The sequence below is a fragment of the Equus przewalskii genome, chromosome 9, assembly GCF_037783145.1.
Source record: "Equus przewalskii isolate Varuska chromosome 9, EquPr2, whole genome shotgun sequence".
Classification (NCBI taxonomy): domain Eukaryota; kingdom Metazoa; phylum Chordata; class Mammalia; order Perissodactyla; family Equidae; genus Equus; species Equus przewalskii.
The window spans coordinates 19,012,048-19,033,099 of record NC_091839.1 but is presented as its reverse complement, the minus strand read 5'-3'; the positions used below and the strand labels follow the sequence as shown (position 1 = coordinate 19,033,099).

General features: G+C 56.3%; 2 protein-coding genes and 1 long non-coding RNA gene across 5 annotated transcripts in view; 1 reads left to right on the top strand and 2 right to left on the bottom strand.

Annotated features, from left to right (window-relative positions):
* Positions 1 to 6,414: 6,414 nt before the first annotated feature.
* FUZ (fuzzy planar cell polarity protein) lies at positions 6,415 to 12,519 on the top strand. 2 transcript variants are annotated; one of them, XM_070558279.1, is made up of 11 exons: positions 6,415 to 6,863; positions 7,122 to 7,243; positions 7,526 to 7,610; positions 7,859 to 7,927; positions 8,128 to 8,232; positions 9,004 to 9,201; positions 9,306 to 9,401; positions 9,731 to 9,837; positions 9,912 to 9,976; positions 10,059 to 10,133; positions 10,453 to 10,666. In XM_070558279.1, exons 1-11 carry the CDS (start codon positions 6,753 to 6,755, stop codon positions 10,602 to 10,604), a joined length of 1,185 nt encoding a protein of 394 aa, XP_070414380.1. In that variant the 5' UTR covers positions 6,415 to 6,752; the 3' UTR covers positions 10,605 to 10,666. The 2 variants fall into 2 exon arrangements, with proteins under 2 accessions (XP_070414380.1, XP_070414379.1); XM_070558278.1 differs by lacking the exon at positions 10,453 to 10,666 and adding an exon at positions 11,116 to 12,519 and having other exon boundaries at positions 6,450 to 6,863.
* LOC139073537 (uncharacterized) lies at positions 10,473 to 11,229 on the bottom strand. The gene is made up of 2 exons (XR_011522371.1): positions 11,090 to 11,229; positions 10,473 to 10,627 (listed from the first exon to the last, which is right to left on the bottom strand). It is a non-coding gene; the product is annotated as an uncharacterized lncRNA (long non-coding RNA).
* AP2A1 (adaptor related protein complex 2 subunit alpha 1) overlaps positions 11,377 to 21,052 on the bottom strand; it is a 33,023-nt gene continuing 23,347 nt past the window's right edge. Inside the window, exons 8-24 of one of the 2 annotated variants that reach the window (XM_070558265.1) lie at positions 18,552 to 18,702; positions 17,983 to 18,151; positions 17,700 to 17,837; positions 16,902 to 17,084; positions 16,361 to 16,458; positions 15,843 to 16,074; positions 15,584 to 15,751; positions 15,342 to 15,505; positions 14,999 to 15,064; positions 14,588 to 14,644; positions 14,399 to 14,481; positions 14,210 to 14,298; positions 12,867 to 12,991; positions 12,674 to 12,790; positions 12,521 to 12,590; positions 12,171 to 12,305; positions 11,377 to 11,817 (exon numbers count right to left, since the gene is read on the bottom strand). In XM_070558265.1, the coding sequence (XP_070414366.1) occupies positions 11,740 to 11,817; positions 12,171 to 12,305; positions 12,521 to 12,590; positions 12,674 to 12,790; positions 12,867 to 12,991; positions 14,210 to 14,298; positions 14,399 to 14,481; positions 14,588 to 14,644; positions 14,999 to 15,064; positions 15,342 to 15,505; positions 15,584 to 15,751; positions 15,843 to 16,074; positions 16,361 to 16,458; positions 16,902 to 17,084; positions 17,700 to 17,837; positions 17,983 to 18,151; positions 18,552 to 18,702 (2,123 nt within the window). In that variant the 3' untranslated portion in view covers positions 11,377 to 11,739. The remainder of the gene's footprint in view (positions 11,818 to 12,170; positions 12,306 to 12,520; positions 12,591 to 12,673; positions 12,791 to 12,866; positions 12,992 to 14,209; positions 14,299 to 14,398; positions 14,482 to 14,587; positions 14,645 to 14,998; positions 15,065 to 15,341; positions 15,506 to 15,583; positions 15,752 to 15,842; positions 16,075 to 16,360; positions 16,459 to 16,901; positions 17,085 to 17,699; positions 17,838 to 17,982; positions 18,152 to 18,551; positions 18,703 to 21,052) is intronic. The other variant, XM_070558264.1, reaches the window with a different exon arrangement.

Sequence of the window (21,052 nt, the reverse complement as noted above, 5' to 3'; positions counted from 1 at the left end):
TAGAAATACTTTATTTTATTTTTTTTGATAGGAAGGAATCTAAGCAGGCTTTTCCCACACACATACAAAATAAAGCCAGTAAATAAATACCTGAAAACTGCTCATCTTCGCCAATTAAAAAGTGCTAATAGGGGCCGGACGGTCAGTGTAGTGGTTAAGTTCGCCCCGATTCTGTGGCCCCGGGTTCGCGGGTTCAGATCCCCGGTGTGGACCTAAACACCGCTCATCAAGCCAGGCTGTGGCGGCCTCGCACATATAAAAGAGAGGAAGATGGGCACAGATGTTAGTTCAGGGCCAATCTTCCCTCACACACACACAAAAGTGCCAACGGAAAGTCCAATGATATAGTGTTTCACCTTTGTCATGTTAATTAATATTGGAAAGAGTAATGTCTACGAGGGTGGGAGGGTTTGGGTGAATGACCAGGCTCAGAAGAGGGGCTGGAAATCGGAACACTTGCTGCAATGCAGTTTGGCAATATATTTCAAGGGAAAAGAGTGCATTCTCTTTGCACAGACCGGTATTACCACATTTTCACGCTGACCTTCTGCATCCCTTTTTTCTTTTAGTTTCTTTGCCGAAGGCTTTTAAAGCAAATCCCCACCATCATATCACTTTCCCTTTACATGCTCGACAGGCATCTCTAGAAGGTATGGCCCTTTTCTTACATGACCACTACGCCATTATCGCTCCTGAAATGGTTATTTCTTATTATCGTCTGACACTAAATCCATAATCAGATTTCCTCAGTTCTCTCAAAACGTTTTTTTTTACAATTGCTTCATTTGCATCGAGATCCAAAGACCAAGCACATATTTAGACACGATTGCTCTTAAATTTCTTGTAATCTAAAGCAGCGCCCTCTTTTTTTTATACCAGTGTAATGAAATTTTTAATAAAACTGTAAGGGAGATAATAGTAAATTGGAGATAGAAAAAATGATCAACAGGTAAGAAGATGAAAATGGTCCCTAAAATAAAGATCTGCCTTATTAACTACAGGGAAACTTTTCTTTTTCTTTTTTTTTTAAAGATTTTACTTTTTCCCTTTTTCTCCCCAAAGGCCCCCGGTACATAGTTGTATATTTTAGCTGTGGGTGCTTCTAGTTGTGGCATGTGGGACGCTGCCTCAGCGTGGCCTGATGAGCGGTGCCATGTCCGCGCCCAGGATTCGAACTGGCAAAACCCTGGGCCACCAAAGCAAAGCGCGCGAACTTAACCACTCTGCCACGGGGCCGGCCCCAGAAACTTTTCTTTAGATAAGCTGAATGTATGATTGATTGTGTTAACTGGTTTTTAACTATTTTCATTACGGTACTACAAAGCCTCAAATAAACAATCAGATATGTTAGCCTGGCCGTTAGCCTCTGGCGTTAGGATGGGTTAGGTGTTAAAACACTGTTTCTGTGACATTGGTGGTTTCATAAGAGGTAGGAATAGTTTTCAAGACTTCCCCTCCCCCCAAAAAGAGAAAGAACCAGAAATTAACAAGAAAGAGGGGCTTGCAGTAGAAGTGTCAGCAGGGGACCTGGCGGCATTGGCATTACCGAGAGCCTGAAGGCAGCTGTGAATTGGAAAACCGAGTCTGGCTCTCCAGCTACACCAGGACTTTCCAGGACAGCCGAGCTAGCTCCAGGTTGCCAACACTCTTGGCTTCCCGGAGGAGTAGAGGTGAATCCTCCCACAGGACTCAGATCAATAGCAAATAATGAGTGCACAGTCAAAGGCCACCAGCACGGAGGCTACAACTGCAAGTCCACAGAAACAACACTTAGCAGGTGCAAACCCCCACCCCCAGGGCTCCGGGTATTGGAATTATCAGGTTCATAATGTACCATAATGTGCCAAATGGTGGGAGACATAAAGGACATTACGTAAGTTATCTCACACTGTGTAAGCAATACCCCAAAACTTAGTGGCTGAAAACAATAACAAGGGGTCTGGCCTGGTGGTGTAGCAGTTAAGTTTGCACGTTCCACTTCGGCGGCGTGGGGTTTGTGCGTTCGAATCCTGGGTGTGGACCTAGCACTGCTCATCAAGCCATGCTGTGGCAGCGTCCCACATACAAAATAGAGGAAGATTGGCAACAGATGTTAGCTCAGAGACAGTCTTCCTCACACACCCACACAAACATTGATTCCTTCACAGTTTCCGTAGATGAGGAATCCAGGCAGACTTAGCTGGGTCCTATGTGTCAGAGTCTTTCGCAAGTTCTAATCGGTGTCAGCCAGGGCCACAGTCATCTCAAGGCACAACTAGAGAAGGACCTGCTTCCGTGCTCACTCTCATAATTGTTAGCTGAACTCACTTCTTCACAGGCTGTTGGCCAGAGCTCATCCTTGGTTCCGTGACCTCTCTTTGCATAGGTCACAATGTGGCATTAGTTGCATCAGAGCAAGCAAGAGAAAGAATCCAAGCAAGATGGAAGTCACAGTCCCTATAACCGAATCTCAGAAGTGACCTTCCATCACTCTTGCTAAATCCTGTTGTTAAAGGCAAGTCTCAGGTCCCGTGCACACACAAGAGGAAAGGCAGCAAATACTAGAAGGCAGAGATCATTGGGAGCCATTTTAGAAGCATCCAACCACACACACAATCACAAGGAACAGCCAGCATCAAAAAATATGGAGAAAGAATAGGAGGATTTGGGGAAAAAAACAAGGCAATTTATCTAACTGCTAAAAAACCCGCCAACTCAATGGGTAATTGAAACAGAAGATTAAGCCAGCTGAAGAGTGAATTAGTGAAGTGGAAGATAAATTAGAAATTTCCCAGAGTACAATATTAAGAAAGAAAAATATATATTTAAACCTTGAAAAGGGATATGGCAGCTAAAAGGTCGGACATTTTTCTAATTTGAGACCAAAGAGGAAAAAAGAGAGTGGAGGAGAAGCAATATTTTAAGCGTTCATGGCTGTATATTTTCTGGAATTGACTAAAAAAAAAAAAATCCTTGGATCCTGGAAACACAAAGTATAAAATCATAAGAAAAAAAGAGTTGCTCCCCTTGACACATCATGATGAAAGAGAAGATTAAACAGTACCCAGAGGGAAAGAACAGCTCTCTACAAAGAAATTGTATGTAGAATGACAGCCAATTTCTTTCTCTTTTTTAAGTTTATTTATTTTTTAAAGATTTTATTTTTTCCTTTTTCTCCCCAAGGCCCCCTGGTACATAGTTGTATCTTCTTCGTTGTGGGTCCTTCTAGTTGTGGCATGTGGGACGCCGCCTCAGCGTGGTTTTTATGAGCAGTGCCGTGTCCGCACCCAGGATTCGAACCAACAAAACACTGGGCCGCCTGCAGAGGAGTGCGTGAACTTGACCACTGGGCCAGCCCCTCTTTTTTTTTAAAGATTGGCACCTCAGCTAACAGGTGTTGCCAATCTTTTTTTTTTCCTTCTTCTCCCTGAAACCCCCCGTAGGTAGTTGTATATTCTACTTGTAGGTCCTTCTGGCTCTGCTATGTGGGATGACGCCACAGCATGGCGTGATGAGCGGTGCCATGTCTGCACCCAGGATCCGAACCTGTGAAACCCTGGGCCGCCGAAGCGGAGCACACGAACTTAACCAGAGGCTGGCCCCGACAGTTTACTTCTTAACAGCAAAAATGGAAACTGAAAGATAGTGGAATATGTTAAGAATTTTGAGAAAAATTAGTTTTGATGCCAGAACTCTATGGTATTGAAGGTGGGAGAAAAGACATTCTAGGTAGCCAAACCAGAATTTATCTCCAAGAGACTTTCTAAAGGATTGTGATATTGTGATATAATGAGAAATATATATTCAGTCTTTGTCCTGGTTCCTGGCACAGAGTTCCTAAAACCTCTGTAATTTTCTGAGTGATAAGGGTGGTAGGAGCATCTTTCGTTATAATATTTGGTCTTAGTCTCTGGTTGGTTCCTGACACAAGAGTTTATAAGACTCTCGGAATTTCTGGAGGGAAAAGGGTGTCTTTTTTTCCCCCTCTTTTTTGAGGAAGATCAGCCCTGAGCTAACATCTGCTGCCAATCCTGCTCTTTTTGCTGAGGAAGACTGGCCCTGAGCTAACATCCGTGCCCATCTTCCTCTACTTTCTATGTGGGACGCCTACCACAGCATGGCTTGCCAAGCAGTGCCATGTCGGCACCCGGGATCCGAACCGGCGAACCCCAGGCCACCGAAGCGGAATGTGCGCACTTAACCGCTGCATCACAGGGCCAGCCGCCATTTTTATCCTTTATAATATCCTTTAGAATAAACCAGTAATAGTAAGGAAAGTGTTTCCCTGGCTTCTGGGAGCCATTAAAGGAAATTATCGAACATGAGGAGGAGGCACACGGGAACCCCCAAAACTCAGAAGTGTGGGTAACCTGGGGCCCCATTGCTTGTGATTAGTATCTGAAGTGGGGACAGTCCTGTGGGACTGAGCCCCTAGCCTGTGGGGCCCACAAGGAACTCTGGGTGGTTAGTGTCACAAGTGAATTGACTTGTAAGTCACCCAGTTGATGTCCACAGAGAACTGGAGAATTGTTTGGTGTGGAAAACCCACACATCTGTTTTCAGAAGTGTTGTGAATAGAGAAACAGTTTTCCAGTAGGCTGTATTTCAGGAAGCAAGAAAATCAAAAATTATGCCGGAAGGAACGTCTGAGATGCAAGAAGTGCATTATGAACACTTATGTAATTACAAATAAATATTGCCTGCGTAAAGTGAGAACAATATTCAATGAGGGCATAAAGACAGTCAGAACTAAAATGCTGACAACATTAGTTGGTTAGGCTGGAGGGAGTTTCCAAAGTTAGGCTGTTACGTGCTTTTTGTGTTGTTTGAGAGAGGGTTTAAGATCTTGTTTAGCTTTTTGCTAAATTAAATGTGTATTGTAAAATTCCAAGGATAACCAACACAAATTAATTAGAATTAGAGTGTATAAATTTGAAATCAGAAGAGAGAGAGAAAACAAGATTGAGGAAACAAAAAAAGATAAGAAAGGAGGGAAAATAATATGAAAAAGGCAGGACAGAGCCAGCTGTGATGGCTTAGTGGTTAAAGTTCAGTGCACTCTGCTTCGGTGGCCTGGTTCGGTTCCTGGTCCCAGAACCACACCACTCGTCTGTCAGTGGCCGTGCTGTGGTGGCGGCTTGCATAGAAGAACTGAAAGGACCCACAACTAGAATGTACAACTATGTACTGGGGCTTTGGGGAGGGGAAAAGAAAAAAAGAGAGAGAGAGAGAGGAAGATTGGCAACAGATCTTAGCTCAGGGTGAAGCTTTCCTAGCAAAAAGAAAAAAAAAAGCAAAGCAAAAGGAAACAGTCCCGAGATACAGTACCAAAAAAAGGAAGAACAACAAGAAAAATAAAAATAAGATGGCAGAAACAACCCCAAAGATATCAATAGTCATAGTAAATATGAATGGACTAGAGAAAAAATGCATGGAACTCAGGGAGAAATTGTATTTTTACTTCATTTGTTATTTTACGCATCTGTTTATTCCTCCAGAAGTTTCGTGTAATTTAATGTGCAGGGTAAATGCCTGTATATTTCTTAATCAGCATTAGGAATCAAATCCAGAATGCAGGCAAAACATGTTTTAAAAGAAATGAATGTTTTTTAAGATTACTATACATTTTTAAAATATGTTTGGATGAATAAAGGCAACTATTCAACAAAAGAGAAAACATCTAGCCAATTAAACTGATAATGAGATTCACTTCATCACTTCAACACAGGAAAGCACCTATGCGCGTCAAGACAGGATTGGCTAAGCCGATTTCGTTACATCCGTAATATAGACTATAAAAAGACATTGTAAAAAGACGAAGTATATTTACACGGGTGGAATAGAAAAAGAAAGTTTGAAAACGACATTAGCCTAGTGATCATATTTATGAAAACATGAATATTCTGTTAAACTGTCAACTTTTTACTTTTAGGGAAAGGATTTGTGGAGGACTCGCTTCATATTCTGCATGATGTACTATCATGTATAGATTCACTACAAAAATGACGTTGTTATGATTCTGGAAAATAAAGGACTTCATCTTTCCCTGATAACAAAAACAACCACCTCATTTCGTGATTACTAGGCAACGCTCGCCGGACCAAACCATCGTGGAGGGTGAGGGGGGAGATGGTGTTTGTCTGATGTCGCTCTAAGAAAGGGCGCTGGGCCATCTTTGAGCCGGGCAAAACTGTTTACGTTCTTAGACTGGAAATGAGACTGATTGGTGGTTGCTAGGCAACTCCTCAGCACGGTCGCCATCTTTGAGCGGGGCATAGTGTTTACCACTATAAAAGGGAAAGCGGGGTGGCAGTGGTTGCTAGGCAACGGCACGGCACCGTCGCCATCTTTGAGTGGGGCACAGCTGTTTATCAATTTAGAATGTAAAACATCCTGGCCTCCCTGATGGTTGCTAGGCAACGCCTTGGCGCGGTCAGTACCTTCAAGCCGGGCTCTTCATTCTCTTCCTTAAATAAATGGAAGCAAACCACTCCAGGGAGAGACAATGAAGCTCGGCCAATCCAATTGGCCGCCATCTTTGTTAGGGGCACAGTGACTTCCGGTTGGGGCGGAGGAGAGCCCAGAGGGCTTTGGGGGAGGTGCTAGAGGCTGGGTTTGCGTTGGATGAAGTAGGCGGGAATCTAGTCCTCTTCCAATCGGCTCCCCATTTCGCCCTCTGGCGGCTTCGGACGGCAGCCCGACTTAGTGTGACGACGGGCGCGCTCCAAGGCGGGCACTGGCCGTCGCCACGAGGGAACTGGGGAGGATTCCGAATGGGGGAGGAGGGGACGGAGGGCATCGTACATCTCATGTGCCTCGCGGCCTCCAGCGGGGTGCCCCTGTTCTGCAGAAGCAGCCGCGGCGGCGCCCCCGCCCGCCAGCAGGTGGGGCCCTGGACCCTTGGATCCCCGAAACAGAAGAGGGCTAGGCGCTGGGACTCTGGGTCTTCAGGGGACTGCCGGCTGGGCAAGGTTGAGAGATGAGTGTATAGGGCCGAGCGTGCAATGGACCAATAATCTTGGTTCCCCGACAAGGAGGGGTCAGGGGATCTAGAAGGAGGAGGGGGCCGGGGGCTTGGACACTTGAGTCCCAAGGAGGAGGGGATTGGGGGCTTCTGTCTAATGTCCCCCACCTTTCCCCAGCTCCCGTTCTCTGTCATCGGCTCCCTCAATGGAGTTCACATGTTTGGGCAGAATCTGGAGGTGCAGCTGAGCTCTGCGAGGACCGAGGACACGACCGTGGTGTGGAAAAGCTTCCACGACAGGTCACCAAGCGGTAGCTTGGGGCAGGGACAGGACCCGGGAGATAGCCCTTGTTGAAGATGCCACAAGGCCTTCCAGCTCTCCAAGGCCAGATGTTTGCTTGGCTGTGGCATCTCTGACAAGCCAGCTACCCTCTCTGATCCCCGAGTTTCTCTGCATGAGAAGCAAGTTGTGCTGGGGGAGGACGTAGCTGGCGTCCAGGATCAAGGGCAGACTCTACTGTCCTCATTGCCCTGTTTCCCAGGCCTGGACTCATTCTTCCTTCTCACCTTCTTTTCCCCCAGCATCACCCTCATTGTTCTGTCACCTGAAGAGGGCACCTCGGAGCTGAGACTGGAGCGACTACTCCAGATGGTGTTTGGGGCCATGGTGAGACTCCCAGCCCATTTTCCCAAACCCAGGAATCTGAGCTCTCAGCATCCTTCTCCCTCAGCCCCAGGAGCCAGGCCCCTAACACCCGCCTCCTCCAAAACCCAGAATCCTGGCCCTCAGTCCCTCCTCCCTCCCACTCAGGAGTCCAGATCCCCAGCTGCCTCCTCCCTCCGTCTCAGTCGCAGCCTCTCCTCTCTTAGAACGAATCGTCCTGGGCCCCTAACTCTCTTTTATCATTTTTCTAGGTTCTTCTTGTGGGACTTGAAGAATTGACCAATATCCGCAACGTAGAGAGACTGAAGAAGGAGTTGAGGGTGAGGCTGTGGGACGTGGGGATGGGAAGTTAGGATACCTAGTCTTTTATTTGGGAACTACAGCTCCTAGCAGCCCCTGAGCCCGTGGGTTCTTGGGGCAGCTTGACCCTGGAGCTAGGCCCAGGGCCGATTTTCTGCGGGGGTGGCAGTAGATCTGGGACCCACCTGGGTCCTAGGCTCCCCTCTTCTCCTTCTGTTAGGCCAGTTACCGCCTCATCGACAGCTTCCTGGGGGACTCAGAGCTCATCGGGGACCTGACCCAGTGTGTGGACTGTGTGGTTCCTCCAGAGGGGTCTCTCCTGCAGGTATTGGGGGTGCCTTGGGAACTCTTAAACCTGTCCCTAGAGGCCTGGCTCGGTCCTCATCTTCCTACCCCTGGACCGTTGCCTCAACCCCTTCCCATCCTCTCGCCTTCCAGTCCGGCCCCTACTTGGCCCCAGAAGGATCTTTCTACACCCCGAGAGGACCCCGCCCCTTCCCTGGTCACAGCCCTCCAGTGGCTTCCATCGCCCCCTGGACAAGGCCCCAGCCCCTCAGCTTGGTGTTTGAGGACCTGTGGAATCTGACGCCCACCAACCTGCTCACCTTAACCTCTGCTAACCGCACGGACCACCTTCCCCTGCTGCCTCATGCCAGAAATCCCAACAGCTTCCCTGCCTTCGCACATGCTGTTCCTTTTGCCTGGGCAATCTCTGTCTACCCTTCCTTAAATACTGCTCTTGCTGATTCACCTGGCCCGGCGGCCTCCCAGCAGTGTGACTCTCAGCAGGTGACTTGACGTCTCTGAGCTTCAGTAGGTGGTTGATTGCACCTGCTTGGCACTTAGCAGGCCTCAATAAGCCGTACCTGCTGCAGGTAGAATTATGAGCTTCAGGAGCATGTGTCAGGTGTGGTAGCAGGACTGTACCTGTGTAATCTAGCTTCACAATGCGACTTGGGGACTGCAGCTGCACGTGAAGGCCCAGGAGGGTGACAGACACGATCATGGCCGCTAGGCAGGGAACCGTATGCTGGTCTCTTCCCACTCCTCGCCCACCCGCGGAGTCACTGCCGCCCGTGCGCCTCCCTTCCCCCAGGAAGCCCTCTCTGGGTTCGCTGAGGCCGCGGGCACGGCCTTCGTCAGCCTGGTCGTGTCGGGCCGGGTGGTGGCAGCAACAGAGAGCTGGTGGCGGCTGGGGATGCCGGAGGCCGTGCTGCTGCCCTGGCTGGTGGGCTCGCTGCCGCCGCAGGCCGCTCGCGACTATCCGGTGTACCTGCCGCACGGGAGCCCCACGGTGAGTGGGCGGGGCCGGGGCGCGAGAAGGGTTGGGGCCTGGAGGCGGGGCTTGCGGCGGGAAGGGGCGAGGCTCCGGCCAGCCCACCCTGCGCCCCGCTTCAGGTCCCGCACCGGCTTCTGACCCTGACGCTGCTGCCGGGCTTGGAGCTGTGTCTGCTCTGCGGGCCGCGCCCGCCCCTCGGCCAGCTGGATCCACAGGTGAATCCGGGCAGTGTCCCGCTTTCCCGTCACACCCTGTACCCGCGCGCCGGCTCTGCGGGGCTCTGTCCACCCTGGACCCGCCTTGGGCCAGCCCCGCCCCTCCCGTGGGCCCCGCCCCCCCTTGGACAGCGCTCCAGTCGCCTTGATCACAGCTCGGCCCCTTTCGCTCTTACCCCATCCTTCCGGGCCTCGCCTTTCCACGGTCAGCATCCTTCCAGGCCTCGTCCCTTCCTCGGTCCCCTCAGCCCTCCGCCCTGAGGGCCCCGCCCCTCCTCCCTGACCTCACCCACCGGCCCCGCCTCCCCCGCTGACCACGCCCCCTGCAGCTTCTGGAGCGCTGGTGGCTGCCGCTGCTGGACCCGCTGCGGGCCTGCCTGCCGCTGGGACCCCGAGCGCTGCCCGCGGGCTTCCCCCTGCACACGGACATCCTCGGGTAGGGCTCGGACGGGGCAGTGGGCTGGGGGTCCTCATCCCCTCTGCCCTGGCCATGAACCCCCTTTCCCACAGGCTGCTGCTCCTCCACCTGGAACTGAAACGTTGCCTCTTCACCGTGGAGCCCTCGGGGGATAAAGGTGACTGAGGAGGAGGGCGGGGCCGGGAGGGGCGCGGGCCAGGGAGGGGCTCTCCCTCACCCTGGCTCTCTTCCTCCTCCAGAGCCTTCTCCTGAGCAGCGCCGGCGCCTTCTCCGCTCTTTCTACACCCTGGTCACCGCCACGCACTTCCCAACAGGTCAGTGGTGGGCACAGTGCCCCCTTTGCAGAGGCTGGGACACTGAGCCCCAAGTCACATACGGCGGGAGTAAAGGGTGGGGCTGGGGAAACTGGTAGGAGAACCGGGCATGCATTGGGCACGGCTCTCCTTGAGGACTGGGCACCGACACTGAAGGAAGCAGGGCAGGGAGGCCCCAGCCTGGTTCCAGAACCTCCTAGGTAATCCTGATAGTTAACCCGAGACCTCAGCTCTTGCCAAGTGCTTTTCTACGTGATGACTCACTTCATCCTCACGGCTGAGAGCTGTTTCCTGTTCTATCATCATCCCCATATTACAGATGAGAAAACTGAGGCTCAGTTAAGCAGCAGCAGAGCCACGATTCAAACATGGGCAGCCTGGTTCCCACAGCCACACGCTGCGCTCCACTGCTCACAGTACAGGCTTTGCCTATCGTCCTCATTGTGGGGGGATCCACAGAGCCCAGGTTAGGAGGGAAAAGTTGTCGTAGAACCCTGGAGGCCCAGAGAGACAAAGGAAGGGACTTAGGGGGATGGTACAGCCCCAGTGAAGGCCCTGCGGAATGGAGCAAGATGGTAAAGAGCTCCACCTGGGAGGGGCAGACGACCGTCCCTTCCTGGCTGTGCGACCCCACCAGCCCCGCCTGCCTCCCCGTGTAAGTGGGCCGGGGTCCTCGGGATGGTGCCAGGAGCTCGGCCCTGGCGCCTGGGGAGCATCACCTGCGTGCCTGTGGTCTGTACTGCTAATCGGATTGCCCAGGGCTGCACACAGTACCCCCAAGAAAGCAGGGGACAAAGGCCAGGTGGGAAGAGGGGGAAAAAGCCCGTGGCCTTGTTCAGGTCACTGACAGCTGGCTGGAGCGGGCAAGCTTCCCCATCAGGAGTCAGAAACTTAAGCCCAGGATGGGTGTGGCTACTGCAGGTTGGCATCCCACTTGTCCAGGCCCCACTGGTCACCTCGGCCTTTCCTGTCCTTCCTTCAGAGCCAGGGCAGCCAGAGGAGAAGGCAGAGGACACAGCCCACCGGGCCCAGGTGCCGCGGGCCTGCTACCTGGTGTCGGGGCCCGAAGAGCCAGGCACAGGGTGGCGGCTGGTGGCCCTGCAGCTGGGGCCCCGGCGGCTGCTGCTGCTGCTGTCTTCTCAGAGTCCCACCCATGGGCTTCGGGTCCTGGCCACCCACACCCTGCACGCCCTCACCCCGCTCCTCTGACCACCGCTGTCAGCCATGGACATGGACGCCAAGCTGTTAGCGTCTCTCTCTTTATTCGCTCACAATAATACACAGCCCCTGGATGGGGAGGGGGTAGAGGGGCTACGAGGGGGCGCGTGGGAGGGGAGGAGGTGCCAGTCTCCCTGGCCCCTCTCCCCTCTGTGCTTGGGGGGGGAAAGGAGGGAGGGGGCCCCCCCTGACCCCCAGAATGTAAACAGCAGCAGATGAACAAAAATAAAAATACAAAAGGCCGGAGGAAGGTCCTAGGCATCCCCCCACCCCGGGGTCTTCCCTGTCACCACCAGCGGAGGTCCCCTTGCTGCCCCATCCACCAAAGCTGCCTCGGTCCCAGGGGCTGCCCGGCGCCAGCCACGGCCCCGGGGGCAGAGTCCAGGGCTCAGAACTGCTGGGCCAGCAGCTCACACAGATGACGGGAGACGGGCTCCTTGCTGGTGCGCAGGGTCAGCCGGTACATCTGGGGGGCGACATGGGGAGGAACTCAGGGAAGACGCGGAGGAGATGGAGAGCCCGGGGGGAGATAAAAGGTGAGAGGAAAGAAAAAGGACAAAGGGTAAGAAATGTGATAGAAGGGACAAGAGGCAAGAATAAAAGCAACAGAGGAGGTAAAGGATGAGAGAGACCAAGCATGGAACGGATACCGAGACAAACACCAGGGAGGAAAGGGGAGAGAGACTGGAGAATGGCCAGACAAGGACACAGAGCAGAGGAAGCCGATTAAAGAACCCACTGAGGCAGGAGGGGCGGGCGCAGAGAATGCGCACAGGCAGGGACGGACGGGGACACACACGTCCCCAGACCACCGCTCACCTGAGCCTGGGCGTTGGGCTCCAGCCGGAGCAGGCAGCCCACCTGCAGGGCTTTAGTCTGGATAATTCCAGCCCCCACGAAGTTCTCAGGATTGGGGTCCACGTTGTCGAGGAGAGCAGAGCCGAACCCCAGGAGCTGGGGAGGAAGAGGCAGGCACAGGAGGGTGCCAGATGGCTGCCAGCTCCCAGACAGCGGCAAACCAGGTCCCCAAACCCCTTGGGAGTAGGAACTGACGCCCCTTTACAGATGGAGAGAAGTGAGGCGGCCGCGGCTCTCCGATCCCAGTTAGAGGGGGGCACGGAGGGGATGCTGGCCCAGGGGCGCCTCCCCGGCCTCCCCCCGGCGCTCACCTTGGCCTTGGTAACTTCCGCGTCCATGGGGTGGTTGGCCTTGAAGATTTTCTGCGCCTCCTGTTGGGGGCTGGGGGCGGGGAAAGGCTCGAGTCAGGGACCTGGGAGCCCCGCCCCCCAGGTGAGGCTGCGGCCCCGCCCCCCGCCGCTCACAGGCTCAGCTGCTTCCAGCGCTGGAAGAAGTCCTGCGCCGCCATCTCTGTGGGCTGGAAGAACTTGTTGATGGTCACCGGCAGCTTCAGGGTGAGGGACTGCGGGGCGCCCCCGTACCTGGTGGGGGAGGAGGGAGCGCTCCGTCAGGCCCCGCCCTCCCAGGGGGCCCCGCCCCCGCGCCCCGCCCACTCACCGGAAGCGCACGGACAGGAGCGGGGGCGTCAAGAAGTCCCGCAGACACTCGATGTTGAGCACCTGCTGCACCTGTGCGCCGCCGTCCACCTGCGCGGCCACGCGCTTGGTCTGCACGGCCAGCTGTGCCCGCCGGGGTCAAGGAAGCAAGGAGGGGGCGGCCCTGGGGACTTTGGGCATGGACCCCCTGATGGTTCTGAACTTTCCCAGCAGCCCCAAGCTGCAGGACCCCGAGGGGCCGGCCCTGCCGTCCTGGACTCATCCTACAAGGCACCTTCCCCCACCCCGAAGTCCTTCCTATGTGACACCCCAAAGCCACCCCGTACGAGCCACTCTGGCATTCCCCGTGGGCTCAGCAACCTGCGCTACGGCACAGGGCACACCGTCCTCAAGCAGGAGCCCTCTGCTCTGGAGGCTGCCTTGGGTCCGCCCCCCAGCTCTTACCACCCCAGTGACTGGGGGCGAGTTACTCAGCCCCTCTCAGCCCCATGTGCAAAATGGACACGGTGTCCCCAGCATTCGATGAAATGAGCCACTACAAGGACCTGTCAGCGTATCTGGCACGTGGTAAGGGCACAAAAATGGTGGCAGTGTTGTCACCATCTACTTTCATGTCCACAACCCATCGGCAAGGATGGGGTCTTATGCATCTCCCCCACTCCCGCCCCCACCTTGTGCCCAGCACAGAGCTGAGCCTCCAGGAAGCCTCTGGAAGTGTCGATGATGAATAAAGCAAAGACCTGAAAAGGTCCTCCAAGTTTGGGGTCTAATCCTGTAACTTCACGGTGTGGAAATGAGGCCCAGAGATGGGGCAGAGGGGACGGACCCCACTCGAGCACTTCCTTCAGGCCAGCCCCCCGCCAGGGGTTTCCAGTTGTGCTGATTTTCAAAACAACCCGAGAAGGAAGAAGGTCTCCGCTTCACGGGGAGGACAGGAAGCCTCAGAGAGGCAAAATGAGTGGCCCTGGTCACACAGGAGAGGCCCTGGGCAGCAGAAAGACCTGCAGGCCTGGCTCTTACATACAGGAAGAGCTGGAAAGATGGGTGTGGAGCCCGACGGAGGATGAGGTCAGGACACGGAAGGGCCTGGAGCAGCTGGGGTCCCAGAAGGCAAGCCTTGTGTGCACCTATCATGTCACCTCACTGCCATCCCCTGTCCTGGGGGAAGGAGGCCCACCCCCGTCTCACAGACGACAGCACATCTCAGAGAGGTAACCATGCGCTCAGGTTCCCAAGAGGGCCACCCAGAGCTCTGGACCGGCTCCACCTGCTTCCCAGCAGCCAGAGGGGCAGACCGGAGGGGCGGGCTGGAGCCAGGGGGCCAGGCCAGGCCGAGAGGATATGAGTCTGGAGGTCTCCGGGGTGGACGACGGTGGGCGAGAAGTTCTGGAACTGTACGGAAGTCTTGTTGCCATAGAAGAGATACATGCGGCCTGTGGGAGGGAGGCGGGGCTCCATCTGGGTTCCTTCTACTTCCTCCCCAGCCACCCTCCAAGCCACGGTCTCCCTGAAGCCCAGGCCACCCGGACGCACCCAGGTTCTGCCGGAACTCCGACTTGACTCCTATCTGCAGCAGCTGGTTCTCAAACAGGACCCCGTTGTTCTTGCACACGAACCTGGGTGGGGCGGCGGGGGGCTCAGGATGACAGGGGGCCTGTCTGGGCCCTGCTCTGTGGTCCTCGCCTGTCCCCACTCCCCTCCCTGATCTCCCTCGGGACTCACTTATTCAGCAGTTCATCGGCTTCCGGGATGGGTGGGCCGATGTCCTCAGGACCTGGGCTGCAAGCAGGAAAGGAAGGAGATGGCTGGGGGCTTGGGGGGCTGGAGGCAAAGGGCCAGAGCTACTAGGTAGGAGACAGCAAGCTCTGAAGGGACAGAACCCCCGAGTCCACATCCCCAGGTTCCCCAAAGAACCTCAGAGAACCCCAGAATCAGACTGGCCCTTGCCTCTAAGGGGACCAGGCTCTGGATGTGCCGTCCCCTCCGTGCCCCCATCACAGGACCCTGACTTTCACTCCCCTCCATGTCCCTGCCTCTGCGGCTCAGCAGGAACCCCTTGACGAGAGTTCCCAGTCCCCTAACCCTCCCTAGGGACACGAGAGTCTGCCCCCCGCCCCCTGAGGCCACCCTTACTCAGCAGCTGGAGCTGGGTCAGCCAGCAAAGCCATGGGGCTCTCAGGGGCAGGCGGCTCCAGCTCGCTGGGCCATCCAATCCCAGAGCAGACAAGAGAAGACAGGCGTGGCAGGCAGCCAATCCCAGAGAGGCAGCAAGAGGGCCGGAGAGAGAGAAAGAGGGAGGAGGGAAGGAGAGAAGGAAGAGCAGGCTGAGACACGGTGACAGGAGAGGACGACGAAGCGGGGCCAGAGTGGCCAGAGGGAGGGAGAAGGCCAGGAGAGGTGGCAGCCAGGACGACAGAGGCACAGGGACAGGGAGGGAGGAGCGAGGTGGGCGGGGCAGACGGAAAAGGGGCGGTACCTGAGGAAGGCCTCCTCGGCGCTGGGCCCCAGGCCGGGCTGCGCGGCGGGGCCGTCGGAGAACACATCCACCAGGAGGTTGCCTGCGCCCGAGGGGGCCGGCGGGGCCGCAGGGGGAGGAGCTGCCCGCAGCCCCAGGAGGTCGGCGGATGGGGAGGGTGTCGACTGCAGGAGGCAGGTGACAATGAGGACAGGTGATCCCCGGCCGCCCCGCCCCGGGGGGCCTGGCCCCGGGGGACTCACCACGGTGCTGGGGGTGGGCTCCACACCCCCGTTGATGTCGTTGCTGCTGGGGTCCCTCCGGCCGTCATCCAGGGCGCTGCCGGCCCCCGGCCCCTTCTTGCGTTTCAGCTTGGCCAGGATGGACGACTCGCGCTCGGGGAAGGGCGGCATCTCCTCCAGCACCGTGGCCTGCAGGTCGGGGGCGGCAGCGGATCAGGGGCGGGCTGCGGCTCCGGAGAGCAAGGCTGCGGGCGCAGGAGGGGCGCGAGGCGGCTCTGACCAGGACGTCCGTGCTGGCCACGGAGCTGAGGGTGAGGTACTCGACGGCGCGCTGCTGCAGCTCCACGTCGGCGTTGCGCAGCTGGGAGCCGGCCCGCAGCACGCCCTGGATGGTGGCCTTGGTCTCGGGGAAGAGGTTGATGAACTTGATGTAGGTGGACAGCAGCAGGGCCCGCGTGGCCACGCTGCACAGGTGGAACTTGGAGTGCAGCAGCGAGAACTGCACCGGGGGGCTGTGGGGCGCGGGTGTCAGCGGGGCCGGCTACAGCGGCCCTCCCCCAGCAAGCCCCCCACGATGCCGCTCCCTGGGGGAACCCTGCCCAGGACCCTGGGCCCGCTCGAGGGCACTGCTGTTCCCCAGGGCCCCAACCGTCACATGCCCCGTCTCAGATGTTCCTGACAGCTGGGCCCTCCTGACCCCCCAGGGGTTTGGTGTGAGGGCCCCATCGTCACCAGCCTGGAGACTCCTGGGGTCCCCCACCCCCAAGCCTTCAGAAGTGCGTGTGTTCACTGTCTCACCTGGAGCGGGGGTCCCCAGCAATCAGGTTCCCAAACTCCCCAAGGATATAGCCGCCAACCTTCACCATGTTCTCATGACAGGCGGGGGCCTGGAGCGCCTGGGGCAGGGACGGGACGGGCGAGGACAAGAGTGAGTGGTGCCGCCCGGCTCAGGGGTGCTCAGGGGCACCAGGCCAGTGCTGAGCCCTTGACTTGTCTTAACTTGTGGAACCCTCACGACTCTATGACATGGGTGGGGTTACAGATGGGGAAACTGAGGCACAGAGTGGTTAAGTGACCAGCCCACACCACACTGGGAGTAAAATGAGGAGGCACTGGGCCCCCTTTTCTGGGCAGAGGGAATGGGAAACTGCTGAGACCTGGGGATCAGCAACTACGGGCTGGGCGCCCCAGGCCCACACCCTGCTGACTCTCCCCTGGGTGCCCAGGCACCGCTCTGAGGAGGAGGAAACAGGGTGGTGGCCAGGCTGGCTGGCCCCACAGCCCAGCTGTCCCTGCTTGGCCTTGCTGCAGGTCATGGCGGTGAGGTGGGGGTGCTGACCTCAAAGACGGTCTTGGCGGCATAGCCCTGAACGTCATCGCGGTTGGTGACTATCTGCAGCACACGGTACCAGACCTCCTCGCTCACGTAGTCGCCTGCGATGCGGATGAGGTTGAGGATGGTGTCCACGTACCAGCTGTAGTCGACTGCGTACTTCTCGGCCAGGATGGCCACCTTGAGGACCTGCCGGCCGGGAGGGAGGACGGAGGAGTGTGTATACATGCATGTGCCCACCAGGAGAGTCGGGGTGGGGACTCACCCGGATCTGGGCTCACCAGTGTCTCCATCTGGAGACCCAGGAGTCCCAGCCCCTCCTCCCTCAGACCTGGGAGTCCAGCCCCAGCCCCTCCTCCCTCAGACCCAGGAGTCCAGGCCCCAGCCCCTCCTCCCTCAGACCCAGGGGTCCAGGCCTCAGTCCCTCCTCCCTCAGACCCAGGGGTCCAGGCCCCAGACCCTCCTCCCTCAGACCCAGGGGTCCAGGCCCCCAGCCCCTCCTCCCTCAGACCCAGGGGTCCAGGCCCCAGCCCCTCCTCCCTCAGACCCAGGGGTCCAGGCCCCAGCCCCTCCTCCCTCAGACCCAGGGGTCCAGGCCCCCAGCCCCTCCTCCCTCAGACCCAGGGGTCCAGGCCCCCAGCCCCTCCTCCCTCAGACCCAGGGGTCCAGGCCCCCAGCCCCTCCTCCCTCAGACCCAGGGGTCCAGGCCCCAGCCCCTCCTCCCTCAGACCCAGGGGTCCAGGCCCCAGCCCCTCCTCCCTCAGACCCGGTGGGTCCGGGCCCCCAGCCCCTCCCAGAACTCACGATCTCCTCTCGGATGGCGTAGTCAGCTGTCTCCAGGTACCGCAGCATCTCCGACACAATCTGCTTGGCATTGCTCCGGTCGCACATGGCATAGAGGAGGTCGGCTGCACGTTGCCGAACGCTGACATCCCGCTCCGTCTGAAGGAGAAGAGCAGGCGGGGTGTGTTCTAGGCCCCATTCTGGCATAGGGCTGGCCACTCAGGGGCCTCTCTGAGGGGGCAGAGGGGACTCAGGCTGCTTGGTGTGGAGGGCCTGGCCCAGGGCAGCCTCCGGGAGGTCGCACCTTGAGGGCATTGATGACGGTGTCAATGTGGGTCTTGACTGCCTCGTGGGAGAACTCGGAGCTGGCCAGCGTGCACATGCTCTCCAGCGCCAGGTAGCGCAGGTTGGTCTCCCGGTGCTGCAGGAACTGGCCCAGCTGGTTACAGGCCCGCACCAGGAGGTTGGGCTCACTGCCAGCAAGAGAGAAATAGAGACAGGGGGACATGAGGAGGCGGAGGACGCAGACCCGGCTGATCCATCTCATCTCCCCTCGGGGCCCAGGTCTTAACTCCTGCCCTCCGCCTCAGTCATGACCACTCCTGGTGACAGAGACATCCGGGCCTTGGAGACCCAAATAAAGAGCCAGGAGTTTCGCATCCCAGGAGAGCCCAGCACCAACCTGGCAGAGTAACATTTCACACCCTGTCATCGTCCTCCTGCCTACAAGTCAAGATTCCCAGACCTGCTCGCCTAGGATCCAGGAGCCCAGCCCCAGCCCCTCCTCCCTCAGACCGGGACTCTAGCCCCAGCCGCTCCTCCCTCAGACCAGGAGTCGGGCCCCAGCCCCTGTCCCAGCCCCTGGCGGTGCACCTGTCGTAGTGGATGATGAGGCTGATGGTCTCGAAGAGGATGGCGTTCTTGGCATTGGAGTGCTGGACCTTCTTGGACTTGGGCGGCTCCTGGGCCTTGTTGAGCACCGTCTCCAGACACTCCACCAGCCGCCCCTTCACAGCCGCATCCTCTGGGGAAACGGAGCGCGTGCCCAGGCTGAGCGCCCCCTGCCCAGCCTACCGCCAGGGGCAGGCACCACGCCACGGCTCCCACCCTCCACGGGAAGGGCACAGGCCCTACAGCTGTGGGCGGGGGTCTCTGCTCCCTCAAGCCCTTCCCGGGTCCCCAGGTGACCAGCGGAGGTGGGAGGCCGACAGAGAACACATCTCCAGACCTGGGCTCTCGTCCTACTCTGCTCAGACCCTTCAGGGCAAGAAGCTCCACCCCTGTGAGCCTCAGTTTTCCCTTCTGGAGCATAATGCTGTTTAAGTTTCTCACAGAGCCAAGAAAACTCCAGGAGCCTTCCCGAGACATCCTCAAACCAGGCCAGCCCAGGGAGGGGTCTGAGTGGCGAGCACTGTCTGACAGAACCCACTCGCCAGCACTCACCACTCAGCAGGAGACCCGAGCGCACACGAGGGCCAGGCTCCACGCCTGGGGTTAGGCATTCAACAGTCACAAAGCTGGGCCACCACGAGACACATAGACGCCAACTAGAAGCTCACACAAACCCGATAACTGCCATTCCCTTGAATGTGAGGCAATGCCAGGTGCACAGAACAGCTGTCGAATGTTCTAGCAAAAACCGCTGCATCCAGATCTACCAGGCAATTCACAGCACAGAGGGCCGAGCTAAAGGACACAGGCAGCAATCAGCCAAACCCTGCAATGCAAGACTCTCCTGGTTTCTTCAAAAACAGGTGGTGGGGGTTGGGGTGGGGGACTATTCCAGACTAAAAAACAAAATAACAAAGACATAATCAAATTTAATTTGTGGGCCTAGATTGTACTGTATTTTTTTGAAGCCATAAAAGTAAAGCTATGGACAATGCAGGCAGTTCGGTGCCCAGAGAGCTGACGACTCTGTGGGGCTATTCTGCATCTCCCTCGCCATGAGCAGGGCACTGTGGTCGCACAGGGTCCCCGGGCCCAGGAGCCCGCTTTGGAAGTGTTTCAGGGTGGGGGGAATGTTATGATGTGGCCGACTCAGTTTCAAGTAATTTAGCAACAGTGCGTCTGAAGAGAGTGAGCGAGTGAGAGCGCAGACACAGCAGAGGCTTTACCAGCTGGCTGAGTCCAGGGAGAGGGTGCCTGAGTTCATTACACTGTTCTCACAAGTTACCTTTATGTTTGAAATTTTTCATAATAAAAAGCTGGGGTGGGGCCAGCCCTGTGGCCAAGTGGTTAAGATCACATGCTCTGCTTCGGCAGCCCAGGGTTTCACTGGTTCATATCCTGGGTGCGGGCATGGCACCGCTCATCAAGCCATGCTGAGGCAGTGTCCCACATGCCACAACTAGAAGGACCCACAACTAAAAGTACAACTATGTACTGGAGGGATTTGGGCAGAAAATGCAGGAAAAAAAAAAAGAAGATTGGCAACAGTTGTTAGCTCAGGTGCCAATCTTAAGAAAAAATTTAAAAAAAAAAAGCTGGGGTGGGGGCCAACCCGGTGGCGTAGTGCTTAAGTTTGCACGCTCTGCTTCAGCAGCCCTGGGTTTGTGGGTTTGGCTCCCGGGCACAGACCTACACTCAGCTCATCAAGCCATGTTGTGGTGGTGTCCCACATATAAAACAGAGGGAGATTGGCATAGATGTTAGCTCAGGGCCAATTTTCCTCACCAAAAAAAAAGCTGGGGTGAAAGCCAATATCATGAAAGAAAGAGTGTAATTCTGCCAGATGAAAAGACTTATGAGAAATAATACTCAAATTTGATACTTGTCTCTTCATCAGATCCTAGTTTGAACAGACTGTGAAAGACATTTTGGGGAAAATTAGGAAAACGTGCAGTGAGTATCAGAGAACCTTAGGGAATCGTTGTTAGTTTTATGTGTGACTGCAGAATTGCTGCTGTGAATGAAAATGTCCACAGTTTTTAGAAATGGGAACAATATATTTAATATAAAACATAACGATGTCTGTAATGGACTTAAATATTTCAGGAAAAAATAACAAAAGAATAGCATGCACACACAGCAAAATGTGCAGTCTGGGTGACAGGTCCTCGCTACTTGTCTGTATGCTGCAGTTTTTCATAATATGGTGTATGAATAAATCCGGTGGGAATAAACCGGGGCTAGGCTCTCGTGCCCGGTGCCGTCTGCTGGGGCCAAGCCGCCAAGCCTCCCAGGCAGAGAGAAGAGGGTGAGGTGCGCGCCCGGCACACCCTGAAATTCCGAGGTGGGGCCTCTCAGATGGAGGTGGGCTCAGAGCTCCACCTAAGCGCTTCCTGCCAGGATGAGAAAGAGGCCCAGAGAGGGCAAGCACCTTCCCCAGGCCACATGGCAAAATTCACCCCTGTCCTTCACAGGCTGTGATG

Bases quoted from the DNA above. Each gene is read 5' to 3' on its own strand.
- FUZ (XM_070558278.1), top strand. From the start codon at position 6,753: ATGGGGGAGGAGGGGACGGAGGGCATCGTACATCTCATGTGCCTCGCG. The intron at 7,244-7,525 runs GTCACCAAGCGG...CTTTTCCCCCAG, and splicing joins TGGAAAAGCTTCCACGACAG to CATCACCCTCATTGTTCTGT. The intron at 7,611-7,858 runs GTGAGACTCCCA...TCATTTTTCTAG, and splicing joins AGATGGTGTTTGGGGCCATG to GTTCTTCTTGTGGGACTTGA.